The sequence below is a fragment of the Coturnix japonica genome, chromosome 3 (genome assembly GCF_001577835.2).
Source record: "Coturnix japonica isolate 7356 chromosome 3, Coturnix japonica 2.1, whole genome shotgun sequence".
NCBI lineage: Eukaryota > Metazoa > Chordata > Aves > Galliformes > Phasianidae > Coturnix > Coturnix japonica.
The window spans coordinates 15,006,197-15,019,294 of NC_029518.1; the positions used below are offsets into that span (position 1 = coordinate 15,006,197).

The following is a 13,098-nucleotide window of genomic DNA, read 5'->3' on the forward strand; positions in this document are numbered from 1 at the left end:
ACGAAGAAGGGCTACCAAGAATTTGAGGGCGGGCTGGATGGGGCTGTGAGCAGCCTGGTCTACAGGGGGGTGTCCTTGCCTATAGCAGGAGTTGGAACGAGGTGCGGTCCCTTCCAACACAACCCATTCACTGAACCAACTGTTAAACACTCACTGAGAAGGTCAGCCCCCCCCTCATCCTCCAATGTTAAAAGGTGTATTTTATAGCAGTTTAAAGTAAGGCATCAGCTTTTGCGCTGACATGCCTAAAGCATTAATTCATCCTCCTATCTGCTGACTCCCTAAAGGAAGAGATATCTTTGGGAGGTAACTTCTCTAAGGCTCACTGCAAACTTGGCAGAGCTCATTTGTCAGTGCCCCGAGGGAGGCCTTTCATCTTTCAGCCACATAATGATGAGAACTGTATTTTAGATGGCTCTATTTACAGGCATCAGCAACCCACTTAAACACATATTTTTTTTTTACTAGCCAGCGTGAGCAGTGGCTTCTCATTGCTCACTAACAGTCAGCAACTACTTCAGTAGGTTTCCAGAAAGCCCAACTCCCCTAAGAAAACAGTCCTTGAAACCTTGCTGCATGCGATGCTCATGGGGATACTTCTCAGTATCAGCAGAACTCGTCAGACCTTGTATGGAGATACCACTTCCACACAAGGCATGAACGCAGTGTGCTAGCACGGCTTCAAAGGACAAAGCAGCAAACCAAGCCTCTGCCAGGCCTTTCAGCATGACTAATATTTGAAGTTCTAACAAAAAGACTAAGAATCACCACAAAAAGGCAGACAGAACAATGAGTGCAAAATCAAACACCTCCTCAAAGCTGGTCTTTATTCAAATAGAAAATGGTATTTCATGAGCGCCATCAATTGCAATATAAGAGAAACAGTGTTCTTAGTTTCCTAATACCCAAATTCAGTTCTCTATATGGGAGGTGCTCCCGGGCTGAGCACTCTGGTTCTGGCTGGGAGCCTGGCCAGCTCTTGGACCAGGAGCCCTCGGAGGTGGCACTAATGACCAGAGATGACTTTATAATGTCAGAATGTCTTTGTTCCCATCAGAGCACTCCAAAGAACAACCACCTGTGACTAGGTGATAACTTAGGGGGCAAAAATGCATATGGACCACAAACAAAGATGATGTACAAAAACAGCAGCTGCACTTGCATGAAGGTAACTAGCTGTGCTATCACTTGTGTCTGTGCTGTTACAGGCTCAGTTCCCACAGACTTGTATTACGTGGTCCAATTTAAGCCCGTGTTCTCCTGCCAGTTTCTGGGCTTAGAGCAGCCACAGGCCCTACACCAACTGTCAGGGATTAGTGGGCTACCATGCTTTGCATTCTGCTGAGTAACTGCTCTCTGTCTGAAATGCCGTGGCAACATTCTCCTACCAAACCAACACACCACTTCTGGGGATTAAAAAGGCCAGATCTGCCCACAGCCCGTGGTAATTCCTCCCAGTGAGAAGATGGGGAGGCTTATCTGGAAGTCAGTCTGACTTTGCTGTGAAAGGAACAACAGATGAAAGGCGTTTCTGTGCCATCTCCACAAAGATGATTTCACTATTGCCTGTATTTAAACACTTTTCAAGGCCTGTGCAAAAGATAATGCGATTGTTGGCTTATGGAGATTTTGATCTTGAGTCGTGCAGCATCTACCTTCAAAGTTGTATCGAGGTCTGGGAATAGATCCCTCCTATCTTGGAAATGAAATCACTATTAGCTGAAGCAAAAACTAGATGTGCGTCATGGATTTAAACAACAAGTTAGAGGCTATCAGTCTTAATGGATCTTCACAGGAAGGCTTGGTAGATATGTTTGACAAAAGCAACTTCATTTCAGTCAGTGACACGTAGAAGTTCCCTCTGAAGCACAAGGGCCAACACACTTTCCAGATGATGTAACCCTTAAAATCAACCCAAGGTAACAGCGCCCATCAAAGTCTCACTGACAGCGGCTGGCAGAAACAAGGCTCCTCCACCTTTATTACAGGGAACGTTGCACAGTACCCACTGGTTTTTTTCCCCTTGCGCTGCAGGAAGGAACTTATGGAGATAAAATACAATTATTTTGACAAGTTCAAACATTGTTAAAGGTTTGGCTTCACTTCAATTCCCCATTTGCACGGACTCAGGCACAAAAAGCACCTAATTTTCCAGGGTAAGTCTGATGCTCTTGAAAGCATTAGCTCAAGACTTTGATGAAAACAAAAGCTTCTTTCATAAGCATCTCTAAAGCCATGACTTGTAACCGGTTCTCAGTTCTACAGATAATTAAAGGATCTTCCTGTAATCCACAATATGCTTACAGATCCACGGGCTGAGGATTAGAAACCCTAAAGGAAATAGAGGACCCTTCTTCTTCCTGCCTCTTTTTCTGGACGACCACAATTTAGTACATGTGTGGGAACTGTTGATCACGGCCTGAACCTCTGATTGACCACCTAAAGCAAACACTGAGTCAGCTGCAGGAGCACAGGTGAAGGCAATTCAGCTGTGCTACCAAACGGGTGGAGCCTGAATGCACCTCTCCCAGATCTCATTTAAGGGCTGACCACCACTAAGACAGGATCTCTTTCTCTGGAGATCCTCCTGCATGGAGTTTGCTGCAAACCTTCAGCATCGGTGAGCATTTCCCATTTATCATCATCATCTTTCTATCACGATGCTCTTTTGTATGAAACGTCTGTTTAACCTCTGTTTACCTATTGGCTGTATCGTTGTATAGCTGCACAGTACAGCTTCCTACATGCTAAACCAATGCATAAAATGGTCCAAAATCACACTGAGATAGCAGCAGCCTTTGCACCTGCAGTGTAAAGCTTCACTTGTGTGACTTCTATACAGCAACCACATGTATTGCCCAGCAGTAGTCTAGATTAAAAATGGCTTAATTACTTAATGTTGCTATATTGCAATTATTAAGACAATAATTTAGAGCACTGAGGAGAATTCTCACATCACAGCATCTTGTTACAGCTTAATTAGGAACAAACCATAGCCTTTTATCTGCATTTCAAAAGCCAATCAAAGCCATTACATGTAGGTCACTCCTACAGAGTAGCCACCGGCAATGTGGCACCCAGGCACTCTCCAGCTGTATGCAGCATTGCACAGCAGCTGGTTGGGTACCACCGCAGCAGCTGAGCCTGTGCTTTGTGTTAAAGAGTCCTCAGCAAGTGTGAGGATTCTGTTGCCTCCAAGTAGACTGTTTATATAATGCCAGTGACAACAGGTACCTACTGCCATATTTAAATGTTAGTATAGAAAAGTCTTCCTATGGCTCTGGCTTGTTTTCGTGGCTTGATTTTTAAGCCAAACCAGTATCTGGGCATACAGTACACCAGTAGCATATTTACTTAAAAAACAACATGTGGTTTTAAGTATGCATGGACCTGTATCAATTTCAGCTGCAGGGTCATCAAGCATATAAGTATTCACAAAAGACAGTTTTTAATGCCCTACCAGAGGTAACTGTGTGGAAAAAGTCAGAGTCTAGTGGGCATGGGTGCATTTTTGACAGTGGTATTTATTAAGCTGGTTTTCATCCATCTATTCAGTTGGCTGACAGCCGTCTGCCTCACGAAACATTTGAAAATGCACAGTTCACAAGTAGCTAAAATGATGACTGGACAGTGTTTGGTTGCGTTCCTCTATTAACATAACAGGCAAGAGCTTCTAGAATTAGTCCTGCTGACAGACTTCAGCTCTGCCTGAGGCAAGGATGGGAGAGGTTCCCCTTTCTAGTAAGCAACAGTTCAAGCACTAAAAAATGTTCTGCTATTTTTCATCAATATTTGCCTAACCAGGAAAGAAACTCTGCTGGAGTATTGCTAACTGCATGCAGCAAGTGATACTTTAACATTGCAAACAGAGAAGCTTAGTTACTTACCCAATATATGGGATCTACAAATGCATCTCTGATGTTACAGATGTGACCAAAATCAATACTAAAAGCTACAACGTCGCTAGGTGCAGAGCTAATAGACACTGGCAATTTTAACATTGCAGTTCACAAAGCATCCATTCTTCTAAACCCTGCTGCAGTATTTATCTAAATATTTATTAGATCCATTAATCACGCTACAGTATTATGTTAATAAACCTTCTCACTCTGAGAATACACCAGCATAACATACGAACGCAACAAAACCTATATGAAATTTTATTACAGCTTTCCAGAAATATGCTTGTGGCCCACCAAATTCACACCCAAGTACTGTAGATGTGTAAAGATTTCTCGTCTTAGCATACTTAGCGTGTAAGAATAGTTTCTTGTTCAATTCCCAAAAATAAATATAAGCTTTCAATTGAAAGCATTAATTTTTCTAGCTTTCCAAAGTGGAGAGTGGGAAGGAAGATGCTCTAGACTTTTCAACGGTCCATTTTGGTACGTGAAAGCATCTCCTGTCCCACTGTTTGTTCAGATCCAAGAGATGTGTTCTTCCAGTGCAACAGGACCGGAGCGCTCCTTTATTTCCAGCAGCTCAGTCTGTTTCCATGGCAGCACTGCGGGACTCCTTAGCCACCATCAGTCGCATCAGCTGACTGTGGAATTTCTCAATCTTCTTTACGTCTTGTGCCTGGTCTGTTCTATACAGCAAGCACTGCAAGAGAAAGTTGCTTAATGTCAGATTCCACTTGCGTGGTTTTGTAGCTTATAGCTGCAACAAATTTGTGTTTGAACCAATGAAACAAGTACTTCAACGCATCTGTTGATGTACATCTCGGCTCTTGTGAGGCCCGATCTGGAGTACTGTGTCCAGGTGTGGAGCCCTCAGTACAAAAAAGATATGGAGATTTTGGAAAGGGTCCAGAGGAAGGACAGGAAGATGATCAGGGGGCTGGAGCACCACCCCTATGAAGACAGGCTGAGGGAGTTGGACTTGTTCAGCCTGGAGAAGAGAAGGTTGCGGGGTGACCTCATTGCAGCCTTTCAATACCTGAAGGGAACTTACTCCCAGGAGGGGAGTAAACTCTTGGAAAGGGCTGACAATAGCAGGACACGGGGAAATGGTTTTAAGTAAAAGAGAGAAGATTTAGGTTGGATGTTAGGGGGAAGTTCTTCACTAGGAGAGTGGTTAGGTCCTGGAACAGCTGCCCAGGGAGGTTGTGGATGCCCCGTCCTTGGAGTGTTCAAGGCCAGGAGGTTGGACGGGGCCCTGGCAACCTGATCTAGTAAAGGTGTATGTTGGTGGCCCTGCAGGCAGGGGGGTTGGAACTACATGATCCTTGAGGTCCCCTTCCAACCCGGGTCATTCTGTGATTCTGTGATCTGTGGTATGTTGTTACCACGTGGCATCAGCAGTACACATCTACCTTCTTTTAAGATGCCTATTGGAATTTCTGTCATAGTTCTTGCCTTCTGTTTTCGAAAATAGTGAAGCTCAGTGTTTCTTGTTACCTCCTCTCTCAATGAGGCGCTAAAACTTGGCTTTAAAGCTGTCTTTAAGGGCACACTTGGTCTAGGTTTAATTTTATCTAGGAAAAGCAGGCTTTTGCTATCCTGTTCTCTGTATTCTGAATGCATACTCTGCTTTTAACAGTCTTTATAAGCACTGCCAGTGACATCAAATCAGTATTCCCATTGAACAGGATCCCTCCCCTAAGCAAATTCCATTTTTAAGATAGTTCTAATTAGGACAATAATATCTAATTAAGATAAAGGAATTCCTTCATGTGACGAGCCCGTAAAGGGAACAAGAGCAATATGTCAGTGACTAATCATAAAATGGCTGCTTAGCTTTCACTGCATGAGTAACTCCTTACACCTGCACAGCATCAGTGTGACTGCTCAGACCTAACAATTATGTTTTTACCATCAGAACTTGCTGCTGGCACGTACTTCTGCATGTAGATAATTCTATCTCTATCGCTGCCCTCTTCTAACCCCTTGGAAGTTTTCTAAGCATCTTCCAGGCTATTCAGACAAGAGTAGTAAGTAAATGCAGTTCAAGTGCTTTTGAATGCATAACAAATGGTTGTGGTACCATAATATTTCAGAAGGATCTCTGTGCTGCAAATGAATGTCACATTTCACTGTGATAACACTCCAGTGTCTCCTCATCACAAAGCAGCAGCTTACCCTGCGGATTAAACCTGTCACCACTTTGAGCAAAGCGAAGGGACCACGCTGAGCAGTAAATGTCTGTTTGAAGATGCTCCTGGAACACTTCAGCAGAAAGTACCAATGCAGTTCCATGACGATGGATTTTTGCAGTGCTTGGGTATCTTTGTTTCTGTAGAATCCTAAAATATAGGGAGACCTATATAGAGCTATATAAGTGTTTGTTAGAGCTTCTTGTGGACTAAGCAGAGCTGAACTACAAATGTCAGTTTTGGTCACAGAAGGAAACCTGAGCAAAACAAGGTTTTGGGAAGCAGTCAGGTATTCGAGGCAATGGCTGAGAGCTCACACTTGCAAAAAGCAAATAGTCAAAGTCCAGTAAGCCCTGAGAGAATGGTCTGTACTTACAGCTACATCATCCGTTACTTTGATACAGAGGTTCCCATCACAGTGTCGGTATTTGAGGACAACTCGCACCTGAAACAACAAGCATTTGAAGAATTAATATACTACAGTAGCATCAGGAGTGTTACTAACCACACTAAATACAGCAGTGACATGTGCAGGGACTTCAGGGACAGGTAAATAGATGACAAGAGTGCTGTCAATGTAAGATACTTCAATACCATACATCACACTTAAGGAAAACTAGATGGAAGCTTGTTTGTAGACAAGAAACACTTAGGAAAATAGTTCTGTGTGAAGACTTGAAAAGGCTTGGCTGGGATAAACGCAGCATTACTTTCTTTCTTATACAGCATCTAATTACGTATTAGGCAAGTATGATGTAAATGTTCTACTTCCAATCACTGCAGTTAACTCAGTAGCTACCTGAAAGCCAGACTTGAATCATTCTAATACTTTTCACAAGTGGAGAGGGGAGACATAGAAAAACAACACCAAACACAACCAGAAAGACTGCAGAGGGCTCTTTCAAATTGCTTTCAAGACTCACCAAGGCAAGGTTTGGAGTCAGGAAGCAAGCATTTCACTTCTTGCTCCTACCACAGTCACCTGCCCTGAGATTCAACCCATCCACAGCCCTCCTGCATTCTCCAGTTACTAAAGTTCTCAAAGCCACTGTGATAAAAATCAACTCTCTCAGCAACTGACTGAGCACTGAACGCTTCCTGCTGAATGCAGGACTGATCAAGGGGACTTCTATTGTTTCTGATCTCAGCTGGCATTAGTATCTATAAACAAAGCGACCTGTGCTTTTGAGAACATTCTGAACTAAGACAACCCATGCTATAAACAGGTCTCTGTTGACCTATGCTATGGTCAACAATCACCATGACTACAAAATATGCTTTGAGATTCCATCTCTGTGAGAGATCTCCTCACAGACTTATCTTTCTTGTTCAAGAAAGCTTTCTGACCACAGCACTTGTGTAACTACACCTCTCAGCCAGGCAGGCCCAGAAACACAACAGAGGCTGTTACGGACTGGACTAGGTAACATGCCTCCCACTAAGGACAAAGACCACTCACTATCCAGCCTCATCAGCTCCCCAAAAACCTGTCTCCCATAGTTCTTAGTTTTTTGATAAGTGCCATTACATACAAAAGCTCCTGAGGCAAGTTAGAGTATTCTAAACTGTGCCCTGAGCCTACATAAACTCTTTTGTACATAACCAAGGTTTGGTAAGCCACGGCTGAGTGTGAAGGAAGAGAGTGCCACTGAGGTCCCTTATGAAAAGAGGGGAAACAGCTCCTGGCTGCAGCAACAACCTTTCTAAACTCTTAACTGGATATCGCAAAGTATAATATACAAATTATTCTGTTTAGTTTCTTGTCAGTACATACGTATGGGAAATTGTTGATCACAGCCTGAACCTCTGATTAACCATCAGAGGCAAGCGATGGGGCAGCTGTGGGAGCACAGGTGGAGGTAATTCAGCTGTGCTCCCAGAAGGGGTGGAGCTGGCTGCACCTCTCCTAGATCTCATTTAAGGGCTGACCACCACTAAGGTAGCATCTCTTCCTGGAGATTGCTCCTGCATGGAGTTTTGCAGCAAGCCTTGGCATCGGTGAGCATCTATCCTTACCGTGATCATTAGTGAGCATTTGTTGTTTATCTTCTTTTCTATATAACCTCTGGTTATCTGTCAACTTTACAATTATAACTATATGACATAGGAAGCAATAGCATGAGAAGTGGTTATTAACGTTAATAGCAGGCATGCATCCAGGGCTGGCCCTCAGCACAAGAAAGAAGTGAGACTTGTGTTCTGCCTAGAGAAGGCTCTGGGAGGGAGACCTCATCGTGGCCCTTCAATACCTGAAGGGAGCTTATAATCAGAATGGAAATCAATGCTTTATGAAGGTAGATAGAACCTAACAGGGGGAATGGTTTTAAACTAAAAGAGAGGAGATTTAGGTTAGGTGTCAAGGAGAAGTTTTTCACTGAGAGGATGGTGTAGTACTTGTACAGCTGCCCAGAGAAGCTGAGGATGCTGCATCCCTGGAAGACCTTGAGACAAGGTTGGATGGGGCCTGGGGCAGCCCTGCCCACGGCTGGATGCTGAGAGTGAATGTGCTTTAAGGTCCCTTTCAGTTAATGTTATTCCATAATTACTCTTTCAGAAACAAAGCCCTTCCAATCTGAAGTGATGCTGTGGGCATCAATGTGACATGGGAGCTAGTCAGTGCTTTCTTTTGGCAGGTTGGTCTGGAACTCCACAAGTCCCTACCAGCAACTCTGTGATTCCTTTGATTCAAGCCGATACGGTCTCGTATGCTGTAGGCCAGCACTCAGTGTACTTTCATTCCAGAGAACTCCTTTAATCCCAGTTCCAGGATGAGCACCCGCTGTGCCGGGGTACCCACAGGCCCGGCACAGGTCAGCACGCACACAAGCTCTCTGAAATCAGCTCTTGCGGTCCCTACGTGTCACGGGTAACGCGGTTCCCTATACAGGTTACATGGGAACTCGGTTCTACCTCTCGGAGAATGGCGGTGATGTGTCAGCAAAGGAGTTCCCTTGTACCGCTCCGTTTTTAGCCCTGAAGGCCGCCAGGCTTAAACACAGGGGACTCCTCTCCTCCGCCTCACGCACAGGGGGCACTTACGGCCCCGCTTCCCTCACCGAGCGGCTGAAGGACGCGGCGGCGAGAGCCCCGTATGCGCACGTTACTCGAGGCCTTCTTCAAGAGCCGGAGGCCCGTCCCCCCCGCCAGGCCTACTCAGCCCGGCGCTGCCGCCACCACCTTCATGGGATCGGCGAGGTACAGCTTCTCGCGCGGCGCGAGTGAACTCCCCCAGGCCTGTAGTGCGGCATGGCGCGGCCACACGGTCAATCACGCCCGCCGCTACGGCCCGGCCCGCTCCGCACGGCAAGATGGCGCCGCGCGCGGCACCGCCTCTCCGAGAAAGGACGCCTCCCATTGGCCGGCGGAAAGCGGCTGGCCAATCACGGAACGAGTGACTCCGACATTGCGCCCGGTCGGGATGGCGCGGGAAGCACAGCGACCCCTTCAGGAGCGGCGGGCTCAGGACAGAAAGGCTCGAGCGGGGTGCCTCCGCGTCACAGAACACAAACCCAACTCCCTCACCTGTCCTCATAGGGAGGTGCTCCAGCCCCCGGATCATCTTTGTGGCCCTCCTCTGCCCTTTCCCAAAAATCTCCATGTCTATTTTGTACTGAGGGCTCCACCACCTGGACACATGTACAACAGATGGGGCCTCACAAGAGCAGAGTAGAGAGGGACGATCACCTCCCTATCCCTGCTGACCACCCTCTCCCTGATGGAGCCCAGGATCCCATTTGCTTTCCGGCTGCCAGAGCGCCACTGCTGTGCTCATGTTGAGTCTTTCATCCATATCAGGACCCCCAGGTCCTTCTCAGCCGAGCTGCTCTCATGGACCACTCCTCCCAGCCTGTACAGGTGCCTGGTTCATCTGGCCCAAGTGCAAACCTGCACTTTGCTGTATTACGAACCTACCATTAGGTTTACCCGACCTACCGCAGCTTTTCCAAGCCTGTCGAGGTCCCTCTGAATGGCATCCGTTCCCTCCACCGTATCGACTGCACCACTCATTGGCAGAGTGTGAACCAGCTGACCCAAGCACAGAACCTAACCTGGACGGAGCACTCCTCTACCACCTCACATCTGGGGCTGCCATTTGTAACTGCAGGGTAGGAATTGCTTTTGGTAGTTTTATAGACAAGAAGGACTGTAAATACATGAGAGTGAAAGGTGTGGGAAGTGCAAACCCTGCAACACAACCCAGTGCTCCACAGAACTGCAGCACACCTGGTTTGGAACCTGGTTTTCAAATGAGACGGGGATATTTTCTTTCTAGAGGAAGGATCCCAGGTTTGTGGTGCCTCGTCGGGAGTAACTTGAGGTTGGCTTTTAGAGGAATTCCTTCTTAGTGCAAATGGTCAAGATCCTCTGTACATTCTTCAACACAAGAGCTGGCTTAAGAGCTTGTCAGTGCTCAGTTATTAGCCTCGTTGTTCATAATTTCTTCAGTTAAGGCAACGTAGCAGAGAATGGTTAGGAAAAACACCACCTTGTGTTGGTGCTGTGTCCCTCTGTTGGTTGTATACAACGTGATGTGCAGCTCTACACAGCGTGTTCTTGGCTCCAGGTTTTAAGGATTTCCTGCTCTCTGCCACCACCACCTATGGCCCCACTCTTGTGCTGCCACAGCTGTTTGTGTCTCCAAGCTGGGGATCAAACCAATGACCTCAAGTGGATTAAAAGCAACAACATTTTTAGTAACACATTTTTATATTGAGATTGGTTTTTTCCATTTGACTCTGTGGCCATATGGGCTGTTGTGCTGACATAGCTGTTGAAAATGCACCTATTTTGGTGGCAAGGCAGGATGTGGGAATTCCTCCTGTTTTTGCTGGCTTGGCCCCAAAACCAGGGGGTTGTATGTGAAAACCTCTGGAAGAGAAGCTGTTTGCTGAAATCTCAACAATTAAAAAGATAGGCTATTTCTGGAACATGATGAATGTCAGAAACCAAGGGCTGGCGTGTTGCTTGGCCGTGTGCTCATGTTGCCTGAAGAACAGAACATTTTCTTGACACGTTGGAGAAGTAACCCAGACCGTTGCAGTCATTCATCTGTGAGCTGTATTTTATGTGCGTCCAAAAACTGTATTTTTCAAGTAAGTTCTGGTGAATGCAGTAATAGTAGGAATCTTTCAATGGGCTTTTTGTTTGGTGGAATAAAAAGAGCGGTTGTTTATCGCTGCGTGAAATATTTGATATTTAGCCAATAATAATTTAGCAGTTAGAAAGAATTCTGCTAAAACACACATACTTATCTTGCTTACTTTTCTTGAGCTCTGGCTTTCTTTCATGCAAGAAATCATTCCAGCGGTCTAGTGGCTATTCTGTCACTAAGAGAAATTTGGAATGCTACAAAACCTCACCAACCCTTTCCTCAGTCTACTTTTATATCGTTGCTATATTCCCCAGGCCACCTTAGATAATGTCTTTTTAGTTTGGATTTAAGGCCATAAAGAACTATGAAGCAATAATATAAGTACTTGCGTGATGAAGATTTTTTTGTGTGGTTTTCCCTCAGGCCTTTCCCCCTCATCCAGCGTGTATATACATGATGAATGATCTCTCTTTGATCGTGCTTCTACATGTATTGCCACTGCAAGTCCTGCTCTGTGTAGTTATGTTCAGGCACCTGGATTTCACATGGAAAGGTAGTTATGTTTTTTGTTTTTTGGTTTTTTTAATGTAGTGTCTTCCTTTGTATAAAGGAAAAAAAAAAAAAAAGGTTGAAAGAAAACAGTAGAAAAAGACCTTGCACTATGTCTTAAAATATCATCCACTGAGATATCGAGTTTAGAAAGATCATGGGAACTGAAACTGCTCAGCATCACTCAGAGATTGATATTTTGTTCCTGTTCATTCATTGATGCCTTTATTTAGTCTAAAGCAGGTGCTGTATTCCTATTTGCAAGTGTATTTTTCAGGTAAGTGTATTGACTTGCTTTAAAAAGTTCTCTATCACCATAGCATGCAGTTGGCAGTTCCTTCCAGCTGAATGTAGCTTTGTATAGAACACTGTGTGTTATCATGATGAATGATGGTTGTGATGGAAAATGATAGGACAAACTGATCTTAGATGGGTTGGGTTTTTTGTTTTCCTTTTTCTTCCTTTTTTCCCCCCCATATCTGTAACAGTTTAATTAAGAACAGAAGTTGGTGCTGAGCTGATGATACTGTTCTTGGAACAAGAGGAATATAAAGTCAGTGGAGTTATACAGGTCTAAAAAGTTTTAATAAGGAGTTAGTTACAAGGCAGTTATTACTGCCAGGAATGCTTAATGCTTTAAGGAGATACAGTCAGTTCTTTCAAAATATCTTCCCTTGGTGTAATTAAAGGAAAAGCATGGACATGGCAATCACACATTCTGTTCTTGTGTGTGTATGTTCTAAAACAGCTTGGGATTTGTACTGATGTAAACTTTAATTATATGGGCTCATTTATGTGCATACGGATGCAGGTAGATCTTGAGGACAGCGGCCTTTGACATCTCATTGGTTCCTGAGCCCCAGTACCCATGAGAACCAAGTCTGTAGTCAGAAGCAGTTGATGCTCTTGGATGGGTTTTAACATGTCAAGCTGAGCTACAGTTTTTTTACATTCTGCAGCTCTTGAAGGAGCCCAAAATACACTGCTGCTTTCTATGGGCTTTATGTTTTAAACAGCTTGGTTAATGCTTTTGCCAGGCTGCACAGTATATGATTAATTACATCAATGCTAACTTCCTACCTTTCTTGTACATAAGCATTTAATCAAGTGATTCAGACTCATCTTGTCTTAACAGCAGTGTAATTAAACATTGGTGTAACTGAGCAAAAGTGTGGCTTATGGTAAGGAAGGCTGTATGGGGATGACAGGATTCTGGGCTGTTGTTCATGAATCCATGTGCCTGTCCCAGCCAAGTCACAGCAGCTAGCAAGGATGAGGCCTGAATGCCCATTAATTTCCTTCCTTTTTCCCCAGTGGCCTTATTTCTGGGAAAGGAAACGCACTCCAATCAAATCCCTGGGTC

The 13,098-nt window shown here is 44.9% G+C and overlaps 2 protein-coding genes across 8 annotated transcripts in view; one reads left to right on the forward strand and one right to left on the reverse strand.

Annotated features, from left to right (window-relative positions):
• Positions 1–1,954: 1,954 nt before the first annotated feature.
• Positions 1,955–9,334, reverse strand: SRP9 (signal recognition particle 9; the record flags this gene model as incomplete). The annotated part of the gene is made up of 3 exons (XM_015857159.2): positions 1,955–4,602; positions 6,471–6,539; positions 9,272–9,334. Coding segments are annotated over 3 exons (252 nt in total), but the record flags the coding sequence as incomplete, so codon positions are not given.
• Positions 9,335–11,716: 2,382 nt separating this feature from the next.
• The window catches only part of ENAH (ENAH actin regulator), a 108,707-nt gene continuing 107,325 nt past the window's right edge, over positions 11,717–13,098 (forward strand). For all 7 annotated transcript variants that reach the window (XM_032443301.1, XM_032443304.1, XM_032443300.1 and 4 more), the window contains exon 1: positions 11,717–11,739. In XM_032443301.1, coding sequence (XP_032299192.1) covers positions 11,732–11,739 — 8 coding nt within the window. In that variant the 5' untranslated portion in view covers positions 11,717–11,731. The remainder of the gene's footprint in view (positions 11,740–13,098) is intronic.